This window comes from Sinohyriopsis cumingii, chromosome 16 (genome assembly GCF_028554795.1).
Source record: "Sinohyriopsis cumingii isolate HCF-2022 chromosome 16, ASM2855479v2, whole genome shotgun sequence".
NCBI lineage: Eukaryota > Metazoa > Mollusca > Bivalvia > Unionida > Unionidae > Sinohyriopsis > Sinohyriopsis cumingii.
This window is the reverse complement of record NC_142976.1, coordinates 46,864,563-46,877,370: the sequence shown is the minus strand read 5'-3', so window position 1 is coordinate 46,877,370 and position 12,808 is coordinate 46,864,563. Positions and strand designations below refer to the sequence as shown.

General features: G+C 34.2%; 1 protein-coding gene across 1 annotated transcript in view; it reads left to right on the top strand.

Moving 5' to 3' along the window:
• LOC149780354 (uncharacterized) overlaps positions 1 to 12,808 on the top strand; it is a 114,562-nt gene that overhangs the window by 43,228 nt on the left and 58,526 nt on the right. Inside the window, exons 5-6 of the mRNA XM_089937248.1 lie at positions 8,179 to 8,227; positions 8,635 to 8,898. Coding sequence (XP_089793374.1) covers positions 8,179 to 8,227; positions 8,635 to 8,898 — 313 coding nt within the window. The remainder of the gene's footprint in view (positions 1 to 8,178; positions 8,228 to 8,634; positions 8,899 to 12,808) is intronic.

The following is a 12,808-nucleotide window of genomic DNA, read 5'->3' as shown; positions in this document are numbered from 1 at the left end:
TGGCTGCGAAATGAATAATGATACGGTGTTGTGCAGCAACTGGTACAGTCCCTATGATGAGAGACTCTGATCTGTAAGCTCTGTTTTTTTAAAGTCATAATTGTACCGATTCTTTGAAAAGCTTCAACGTGTTCACTATACTCATACCAGATATTGCATTGCCCGGTATTAGTCAAAATCTGAAGAGGTGTAATTATTTGCTATACTATATTTATGATGCGAAGTGTGAATAAGTCCAATCCTTAGATATAAACACGTTTATTAAATCAAATACTCTAGTATATTTTGAAATGGTAAATATATATAGGTGAATATGTTTCCCCGTCTATACTGGAGTGAATTAATTACTTGTTTCTTCAAAAACTCCAGATACTCACTACCCTTCAGGTGCCAACATTCCTTTTTAGATTCTAACTTATTAAAAGTATACTTCAACCGACATCCAACTCATCCAACCATGTGCATTCGTTTCCAGGTTATGGTCAATTTCTTTTTTAACTGAAAAAATCCAGTAAATATGTATAAACATTGGCATTGTGTGAACATTTACAGATATTGCTTGGGGCTGTGCTTTTGTCTTTAATCCAAATGCCAAGAATATATATTAGCCTTCAACATCAGACAGTGGAGTTGATATACAGTGCCAAGCTTAAGATCACGATAGCTTGAGTTTATTTATCACTCATTATTGTCCGAAATCTGTTCGGATCTAATTGAGCATATCTATAGAATTAACCTCATACAAAATTATTGCGATATTTAACACGTCCAACAATCGAATGACATGATGGATGGGAAAGCCACTATTCATATGACTCATCTATTTGAAGAAATCGCAAATTGTATTGGTGGATCAACTTTCCTGTCTCAGGTTAACTGCGATCACTGTCAGATGAGCTTTGCCGCCACCGTCTTGGTAGCTCAGACTCGTTCATAGCAAATATATGCAAGGGAATGACACGAGTATTTGAAATTATTACACAATTGGACCGATGACCTGGCCTTTCATTAAACGTTGAATGTGTACCCTCAAGTTCGTGGAAATCTCGTATTTTGATTCCCAAATTGTTCAGACCGAAAATACATTTATATTTAACGTATCAAAAACTATTTTGATATTACTAGTATCACGGCATTTTTCGGATACGTTTATTATTTTGTGACAAATGTGCCTAAGATTTAAATAATCGGAAGCAATATATATAGCGGCAATATACGTAAAAGCAGTTGAAGTATTCCGACCTTGCACTGGTAACAGACAAGAACGGATTCAACGTCCCACCTTGTATTGGTAAAGGACAAGGAGGATTCAACGTTCCCACCTTGTATTGGTAAAGGACAAGGAGGATTTAACGTTCCCACCTTGTATTGGTAAAGGATAAGGAGGAGTCAACGTTCCCACCTTGTATTGGTAAAGGACAAGGAGGATTCAACGTTCCCACCTTGTATTGGTAAAGGACAAGGAGGATTCAACGTTCTCACCATGTATTGGTAAAGGACAAGTAAAATTCAATGCTCTACCTGCAAACAAACATACATCGGTGAGAGACATCGCATAAAACAATCCCACTAACGGAAAGGTTACTCCAAAGTATTGACCGAGGCATTGCACTTGTGGACAACCTATTAGTAGCTGTTCCTAAATGTCTCTCGTTTGTGCCGGAAAGAAAAGATGTAGATTATGTGGTGAAGCTAATCAGTTTGATCATACATGTTATATTCGAATGTATACAAATGAATCTGATTAGTTATTAAATGGGGGGCCCCGAGTGGCCGAGTGGTCTAAAGCGTTCACCGTTCCGGATCACTGCCATCTCACCTCTGTCTGCGTGAGTTCGACTCCAAGGCTCAGCTAGCGTGGGCATGTGGGAAAGCCTGCCAGTAGCTTCTCGTGGGTCGGTGGTTCTTCCCTGGGTTTTCCAGGGTTCTTTCTCCACCAGTTATACTGGCCGCCATGTATAGCCTATCTTGTGCTGAAAAATGGCGTTAAGCCCTAGAACAACAACAACAAGTTATTAAATGAACAGAACAGAAATAGATCGAGGATCTTCGTGTAAATTATATACATTTTGAATTTTAATGTTCTCTTATGAGACTTGAATTTATATTGCCAATTGTGTGTGGTTCATTCTGCTTGCAATGACTGTATTTAAGAAGCGTTATAGTTTCACTGCCGGAATTATTGTGTGGTTCCTTCTGGATTTTGTTAAGTGGGTTTTAGATCTGATGGACGACATCTTGAGAGAAGAGGGGATGGAACGTTACGACAAATGTTATAATTTCACTGCAATAACTGCTCACAATTTAACGGGATACTACGGACAATGTCTTTGATATATTTTTCTGAATAAGAACGAAACTTTTCAAAAGTCACCACGAACTGCCAACAGTGTTTGCATATAAATGAGAATGGTATTAAATACAGTATTGTGGGTATGTGAGAAAGCTTGCCAGTAGCTTCTCGTGGGTCGGTGGTTCTTTCCGGCGTTTTCCCGGGTTCTTCCTCCACCATTAATACTGGCCGCCATGTATAGCCTATCGCGTGCTGAAAAATGGCGTTAAACCCCACAACAACAACAACAAATACAGTATTTAGATCCTTCTGACATTCAAAAGATATTTTGAAATTTTGTAGATCTGATGTGCAAAGTTTACTATATTGTTTTGGCAAATTCTGATTGTTACTTCTGGTAAATATCCCTTAAATGAAAGTCTACCATTACCAATATGTACAGTTATTTTAGTGTAATAAGATTATGCCACAAAACAAAATACCCATCATGCAACCTCATTTTATCAACATGTCGATATTCAGCCAAATTTTCGCGTTCATTACACTACTAATAGGAAACGCACGACAAGTGCATGCCACATAGAAACAGCGGTAAAATGAAGAGATAATAGTATTAAGCAGATGGACGGTATTCAGAAAATCCACATACTATATTCAAATGTAATGGACATTGATTTCATAGCACCTCAGTATTAATTCTGAAAGAGACATGACAATTTCTTTGTCAGAGTCATTCATAGAAGGGACTTTTTTAAATAATTCCCCAACACTACCAGAGCTTGGAAAGTCAAGTGATTGTAATATGTGATCACGACTTTGATCGACAAGGATCCAACATTTTGATTCATCACCCATGATTACGATGCTGTGGCCATCGAACCTTTGATTTCACGCGACAGAATCAACCAGTTTAATACGCTTGCTGTAAATATCCGATGAATCTCAATGAGAAAAAAATCAAGTACATATATGTGTGTTCATTATACCTTTGGGTGTGTAAATATGCTCAATTACCAGCCAGGTACCCTAATATTTGAACAGTACACTTTTCCCTTTAAGTTGTGCATTAAGATTTGCTTTTGGTGAGTTACGAATAATTCACAGAACTTGCTATTGCTGAAAGTTTGTTAATGTCATCGTTTCTGCTGACCTCCCTTTTGAACGGCTTGTCGAGTGAATGGTAGTGACTTTGTCTTTTTGCATTTGATTCTCGTTCCCAAATTTATTACCAATGCGTATATAGACACGAATCCAAAAACTATCTCTGTACAAGAGACACTCTTTCTGTAACAGGCACTGATCAGTACTTTTCTACCTCTGTACGTTTGTGTTCGACCGTCAATATGGTGTCCTGTGTTGTTACAGTGATTGTAAATCAGCTATTACATTATTTGGACAAGTAAAACATTAGAAGCGTATCGCTAAGATGATTGGATCGTGTTTGACTCTAGTCAAGCGAATCTTGTCATCTTCTATGACATGTTAGGAGAAGAGAAGAAATAATCTAAACGTTTACAGCATATCGACAGCAGAGTAATGCCAATTACAGTATTATTTACATTGTTCTAAATATATTTCGAGAACGTAAAGAACATAGCATCGCTAATCGTATTGTTCATTATATAGCCTCGTTTAAAAGTCAAAGCGAAACATCCCAACTTCACGTCTTAGCTAAACAGCTTCGAACACCTAGGCTAATTTATGTATATGAAGTCATCACGACGTTGCCACTTATGAATTTACACAAAGATGTAAAACATTTTCTTTATATTATGTTAGATTTCATGCACAGGATCGTTTTTTTGTTAGAATCCACCCTTACAGAAATGTCACTATGTCTTACGTAGGTACCACGGTAATTACTACAAAGCATTATTCATATTCGCATTAAACACGACAATTTTGGGAATAAAACTCAGAATAGCTTTGATACAATTGGCTAAACCAAGATTCGATTCTCAAAGTAAAAGTAAACTGTATTAAAACCATGATTTATAGATGGTATTTTTATTCGTTTTATTTGTTTATACGATGGAATTTGTGTCGTAGCAAATAATGAAATCTCTAAACCCGAAAGACAATCAAACAAGGAGAAAAGGACAGTGTGTTCACACTCTACCTCAACATATCCTATAAAATAAGAAAACTAAAAATAGAAAGACACCTTAAATTAAGACATTCGCTTCAGGTAGAACGCGTTTATGCCCTCGTGAATCTAGATTTGTGACCGTCTACTCTTCTTCTTTTTCACCTTGAAATTGCTGATGATGCCAGCAAAAACTGATTTGAAAGAAATATTTTCTCATGTTATGACAATGTAGAAATCTACTCACACTCCTTTCATCTCAGAAGCATCTGATGTTGTAGCAACCGATTGGCAACCAACATGCGATATAGGCACGACAAAACATACGTGGTACAAATGTTAATGGGTTGAGACTAAGAAGTGCTGAGACAATTTAGTCGACTTAGAACACCTCTTAGGCCAGAAATGACTTCCGTTAGATTAGTGGTTACGTCCGGCGATCAGTGGAGCTGACCATTTTTCAGTCATATCGCTACGATGTCTGCAATGTGGCAGTTTATAATGATGTCTCGCACTGTGGCACCATGCCGCAGACATGTAACACGATGTCCCACCCAGTCACATTTTCCTGACACCAGGCAGACCAGCCCTAACACTAACCTCTTAATGCTGAGGCCAATCAAGGCCGCTGTTAGTACCAGTTTTGTAAGTCTTTGTTATGAGTCGGTCAGGGATAGAACCCACGACCTCAAGTATCCGATATGGACTCCCTAACCACTACAGCGGTTCATGCCGTGCATGCATCAAAAACAGACAGGCGGTTGGTTTTTGTCCCACTTGACAAACAATTGAAAAGTCGGTTGTGCAGACACTACCACGTCGTACAAGGCGGAGTCACCATACATGATTATAATCCACGACTGAGATAGAGTATTGCCATTCCTCGTCGTCAGAAATTTAGGATAATTAGCAGTCAGCACTAACTGATAGGAAAACTGTATACATTTTTAGCCTTGTTCGAGAGAATATATCACCTCTTGGTGCAGATGAGCAATGCTACCATAGTTATTCAAAACAACTCGAGATCGGAATGACCTCTTTGAAAACAGGGTAAAAATAATTTTTGAAATAATTCAGTATGAGGCAGATAAAAATAGGAGTGTTATCGAGGAGAACAAGCTACAAAAGCTAAAGTAGAGGACACAGTGCTCATCAATGCCAGATTATTAATATTCATTGAGATTATACATGCCGGAGAAGATGAAACCCAACAGAGAACAATTTATTCGAGCCTATTGAGATGGGGGGAGTAAATGTGCAGAAATTAGAGGTAGCTCTTTACGCTGTTGTATTCGTTACCTATTCTCGTTTTACAAACTCAATACCTGTTTGAGGGCCACCCAGCTATTTTAGGGAAGATATACTACGTAACCATTGACAATCTTTATGTATCATATTTGTGCATATTTCTGTCAATGGCTTTCTAAACAAAATATTAATTCCCACCCAATGTAATAGTACATTAGTATGTTTGTTGGTAGAGTTTTTTAAGCACCGCTACATTTGTGTACAGTAGTATGATTGCTTAAGCATTCGTACCCTTTTATTTATATAAGGAATTTACTTGTATCTTATTTTCCCTTTTCAACCTCCTAACTCTCTAATGTTTTCGAGCCTACGGTGGACCCTTTTTCTGTAATTTCATTATCTGCCTTTCTGTCCGAACCATTAAGTATATCGAGATTGTACTTGAAGCATTTCCAGTAGTTATTGCCGCTGGTCAAAATTCACCGTTTGCAACATGTCATGTCATGGGCAATATTTCAAATTAAAAGCCCTAAGCAAACGGACAATAAAGTATTAAGGTATAATTGTTATGCACATTGGACACAACGATATATCAAAGGGTAGGTGTAAATCCTGTGCAGATACTTATGTTTGAGTTGTATTGTTTTAAATTTGGACGAATAATATAATTTTGAAATAATAAAATAGTGAGAAAATTCCTTGGCCAATCAACAGCAATAACACAAATAAACAACTCGAGGTAAAGTTAAACTGAATGTTGAAAGTAGCATTTTATTTAAGTAAGTTAGTTATGAACTTTCCTTCATGATTACGTTCTATATTAAGGATAACGCTTAGGATTGGCATGTGATGATGACATCCTTCTGTTGACCTTCTTTCATTAAATAAATCACATACAAATAAAATAATTTCCGCTGTGTACTTTGGTTCGATACTATCAAATAATTTGACAATGAACATTATTTCATGATTGATCATTTCCATTTCATACGACGAATGCATACTTTCTCAAATGCACTCATTTAGTACAATTATTGGTATCAGTTTGGTAAATTAATTGTTTTGTGCATTTCAAACATATATGTATGCATTTGATTATTTTAACCTTGTTTGTTTTTATAATAAACAAATTAAAAGAAACAAAAAGTATTTCCGTTGCTTATTTTATTTCCACTGTGTTAATTTTTCCATTGCGTATTTTATTTTCTTTGCGTTCTATATTTTCATTGTGTTTTGTAGTCATACCGATCTATAATCCACTGATCATGTTCCACCACAAATAGACTGTTTATAGAATTCTTTTACAAATGCATATACGTATACTGATTTATTTGTGGGCACTTCTCTGACCTTTAGCTATGTTAAGCTATCAGCATTTGAAGTGTCCCCCTACAACCAACCGAAACCTTTAATAATGTTTATGTGTTTCTACGTTAATGAGTTTGTTGTTCTGTGAAATTTCAAACATAATTTAGAAGAAGAGCTTTTCATTATTTTACGGTAGGTCATGCTCACAAGGTTTATGGGACTGGTCCCATTGTTTTCCTTCCCGGAATATATTTATGACATTTACTTACCGCTTGAGACACTGTCTTGCTGCTGGTTTCTACATGATAGCCCCTAAATGCTAGTGACCTTGGCCAAGGATCAATTAAACGTGATATGTCTGTTATATGTGTATGCTATATTGTTTTAATTATGCTATATAGTATTTGTGTTAGGAAATGCCATTTGATATATTTTAATTTGCATTTATTTCCTTTTAATTTGCACACATAATAGAACAAAATAGTATAAGCTACAGTGTTTGTATAAAACTCTTTGGTGTGATTTTTCTCATGTCTTGGTAATAATTTTCTTACCAGTAACGAGACCGGAGAGAGAGAGAGAGAGAGGGAGAAAGAGAGAGAGAGATAGAGATGGACGGAGGGAGACAATGAGACTGTAAGAAATTTCCTTTTTTGCGTCGGTGTATAAACATATATCTATCCAGTCATTTCTTCCATTGTAATTGTACACTGTAAGAGAGGTTAGAATCACTCAGTACTTATGGTTGATGTAAATAAATACAAAACACTTGGCAAAGATGGATTCATTAGTGATGATATCAGTTATTGTCTTGTCCAGCTGCTAAATTTCCTACCGAATGTAGTAAATACCTAATACGAGAGGGAATAACTAGCTTGCCTTTTTCGTTAGTAGGTGTGCGTGCCGGTCAATACAGGAGTAGATTTTGGTCACTCAAATGGTATGTTGGTTATTATACGTGGATATTGGTCACCCAAACAATCTTGAATCTTTTGCTAATTCGCAGGTGAAATTACAGAGAATGCTTTTTTGTGTGTTAATTATTTTATATGTGTGAGACAATCAAAAAAATAAACCAATTCTAACAACGATATTTATATTCTTGCTATACAATAAACAATAATTCAGAATGAACAGGTAAAAAGTAAGGTAATTATAGATGATAAATATCTTGTACTGCAATATAAGATACAAAATGGATCTTTGCATGGGTTTCATGTTTGGTTTCCATGTTTGATTTTAGGGACCTGAAGGGATGACAAATGAAGCTGGTTCAGAAACTGAAGAAGAAGGTAGGCATGGTTCAATTTATTGTAAAATGTACGATCGTTATGGACAAAAACATTATGTTAATAGGAATTTCATTATCATGCCATTTACCATATTACTCAAAGCATATTTCCTTGTAATGGGATACATGACAGTTTTCAATAAAGGTGCACGTACCCTGCAAAAGACATTTGTCGAAGTAGTAATGCATAAACTATAGGAATGAAATTGGTCTACATATTCAGAGAATATATATGGCATAAACTAATTTAAATTATTCAAACTGATATCAAAATACATCTAAAGTTTCGAGTTTTGACTCATAGGAAATATGTACAATATTATGAAATACAATTGACTACTTTAGAACAAAATTATAATATTGAACATATGAGAGCCATTTAATTTCGATTCATTTTCTTGCTGTCAGAGTTGCCTCCTGAAATCCTCCATATGGATACACGTTTTCAAAAGCTTTACAGAGAGGTACTTGCAACTGGAAAGGAACAACTCTACAATATTAGAGTGATGATTGTAGGGCATAAAGGCGTAGGAAAAACGTCTCTTGCACAACGCTTGCTCGGAGAGCAAGTCAAGGAAACTGAGACGGATTCAACAGAAGGAATTGAGGTGCATGCCAGGTGCTGCCAAATAGATCATGCTACTGGGAAATGGAAAAGAAAGAAAAAGACAGGTTGTAAATTAGCTTTCATAGAGAACTATATCTTACTTGAAAGTAATGCTGCAGCTATGTGTGTTCTTAATAAACGTCTTCAAATCTATACCATACAGGATTATGAGATACATAATAAACAAATGATTATAAATGCTGAACAAACGATTTGTAAATTTGTATCAAGCCTGTAATAAATTAGTGTCACTAGAGTGACTCAATGTGTCGGAAAATCACTATTACTGATGTTGAAATTAACAGATTAAATCTCTTTGTCTACCTTCGTAATAGTCCACATGACATCATTACCATTTCAGGTTTCACTGAGTCATGCAGTATATTATAATTGTCGTATTGTGAATAGATATAACACTATATAATATAATATAATATAATATAATATAATATAATATAATATAATATAATATAATATAATGTAATAAAATGTCATATAATATAACATAATGTAATATAATATATTATACTATAATTCAATATAATATAATATAACATAACATAACATAATATAATATAATATAATATAATATAATATAATATAATATAATATAATTTAATATCACATAACATAACATAACATAACATAACATAACATAATATAACATAACATGACATAACATAACATAACATAACATAGTATAACGTGTTATGATGGTATTGTAATGAATAGGTTTAACTTGACATATAACGTGACGTTATTTTATATTTCGTGCTTGATATTCTTCTGTTTGTGATTACAATGTCCGTATTGTATTGTATTGTATTATATTATACGAACAAGAAAGGTAAACTTAGACGACAAGATACCACAAGACGCGAGAGAGAAAGAGAGAGAGAGAGAGATTATTGAAAAAGAAAGAGAGATTATGTAATTATAAGAGAACACGTGTATGCGTATGTAAGTGTACTATTTTGAAAAGTTGTTCTTCTATCATTTAATGACAATTTATAAAAACAACGATCGTTACGAAAACCAAATTTGGTCTCTTCAATGAATAAGGCTGTATAGTACATTATTATAGACATCGTCTCAATAACGTTGATGGAGCGAGATACATTCATATCTGTAACATAGGCCCCTTTAAAGTTATGAATGATGATCTATTATATGTAATACTATGTATAATTCCTTATGTTCTTTTGGCACAATATCTTCCCTGCATCAATATAGGTTTAGGCACAGATTCATTCACACTGATTAGACCAATATTATCCAGTAAGGATCGTTCAGTCCAACTTTGTTTAGGTAGTTATTCTCACACCTTGACTCTGCGTATCAAGACAAATGACGATCATGGATACTTAAATACATGTGTTATGAAAAAAAGTTGTACCGTAACTTTCTTCTCATTTCTTGGTACGAGAAGTAATTACTCAACAATTAAGAAATTAATGTGCCCATGGTGAGAGAGAGAGAGAGAGTGATTGTGTGTGTGTGTGTTCCGGGCTCTGTTAAAAGAGGGTGTCACTCATAACGGTGTAGATATGACTACTTCTTGGGGTAAATGGCTATGCGGGAGGTACGGGATGCTGTAATGACAAAAGCCTCTTTGAGATTCCGACGAATGAACCAACTTTATTGAAATACTCAACATATAAAATTACATTCCAATATAAATTTATATAAAGTTAATATACCGTCACTTACCAACATCATACATTTGTATAATTTCTGCCTTTTAGAATCTAATGTATATAATTAAATATGAATAAATTAACGATAACTAAAGAATCTGAAATTCAATGTTTCATACTAATACCGCAGTCATTTAATATAAATATATTTTACTGACTTTAATCTAAAATGTCAACGTACTAACTCTATTATTTCAAGAGTATTTTAGTAGTAAATTAGTTATTAATGAGCATGAAGTTGGTAGCGAACGTTGTTTTTTATACTATAATCAATAATATAATTACAAGTAAATATAAGTTCTTCAAACACTTAAACTTTCAAAGACATCATATTAAAGAATAGTAAAGAAATATTATCATAGTCCAATGTTGCAGCGTACTGATGTTGGATTAACATCTTAACACTAACAATCCTTATACTATATAAAAAAATTGCACATAGACGATAATCTTACCTGTAACGACACAAGCCTCTTTGAGATTCCGACGAATGAAGGTCACAGATCGACACTTTTTATGTCTTATTCGTCTATCTACACAAATTACCGAGTGTAGTTTTTGCTGACTTATGATACAAGGGAGAGTTTTGGCTTTTGCTCATGAGGGCGCAATCTTTATTAAATAGTATATAATTGTAACACCGAAATAAATAGATTAAATCTCAATATGTTTTAATATAAAGTTACTTTCAATATAATTTAATGAAAAATTACTTTTAATACAATTTCGAGAAAGTTTCAATCTAATAACTTTTACTAAAAATGTCTGTCCTAATATATGCTTTATTCCATTTAAAATCTATTTAATGACTATGCTAAACAATGTAATGACGCTTTACATCATCATGGTATCAAGGTCGCATCATTCTTATTAATCCAGGCTATTAACTTAAACAAAAACATAAAAATAATAGCTCTATCAATTAACTGTGAAACCAATCCTTAACTGAAATTGAATAAGCGAGGAAAACAATATTTATTAAATTACTGCGTTTAGTTATTAATACTTAACTTTTAAAGTTGCCTCCTTTGCCTAGTACAAATGCTTCGCATTAATCTTTTATCAGCCCTAATCTATGTCGGCGTGCATCACAATTATAACTTTAAACACTCCTGCCCTTGGAACATTATCTCAACGCTAAGTCTGCTACGATATTTAAAGTTAAAATCAAATTGATATGTTTGCCCAGAAAACAAGAAATTACAATGTCTGAATTTCTGAAAAACATATATAACCACATACTTGCAGAGAGGATAAAGAAGATTCATGATGCACATAATAGAGTAGAATATATGTATACTTAATCAACATTAACAGTCATATATATCGGTCACATCATTATTTCACTATTGTGATACAAAATATTTTGCTACAAATAACTTTAATCAAAATTGTACTAAAAAAAAACAAACGATGGCTTGGAACTAAATGTCAAAAGGGCCATATAAAATATAATATAGCGAGAAATATACACTATTAAAACCCAAACAGTACGCATAGGAAACATGTCGTGAACGTAGTTAAAATACGCTAAAGAACAATGAACACGTACACATGTGAATATAATTTTTCCGCAAGCAAAAGCTGCGCTGAAAATGTTCCAATTGTTTAAGAGATTTTTGACAAACTTGATAATTTTGTTTTTGTTATGTATCTTTCATTGCAATCCTCGGCGTTGTTTACATCATCTGCATTTGTTATTTCAAAATATATTTTCAACGCACGATACTTTCTGACACCACGAGCTACACATAATTGTGTTTTTCTCTTAACGCCGACTCCCCAAAATGTAGATATGGTTTTCGGCCGGTACTTCTACGTCGAACACTCTGTAAATGAAGCGGACAATAACCATTGCGATATTTTTGTCCACATAGGATAGCTGACCCCATCATCAGCCATTTACAACTATTATATGTCTAATTTAAAATTATACTATTGGCAAAAGTCTAATAAGATGAAAATTCAGTTAGGGATAAGGTATAATACATATTAAAGTAAAGCAATTGTATAGCATGGTTCGATGGGACGAAGCTAGATATACTGCAGACAAAATATCAAGATCTCACCAGTAAGGAAATCACATCACCAAAATCAAAACCGGAGTTGAGGCTCATCAAAAAACACGTTAGATTACTAGAAGCAACAAAAGAACAGTTTGAAAGGTTATCCCTAATTGAGCCAGAGCACATCATCAAATCAGATTTTGACAGATTACCGGGTGACAGAAACAAATACGATATGAGTTACAACTGTATGATATTATCAAACAAGCAAA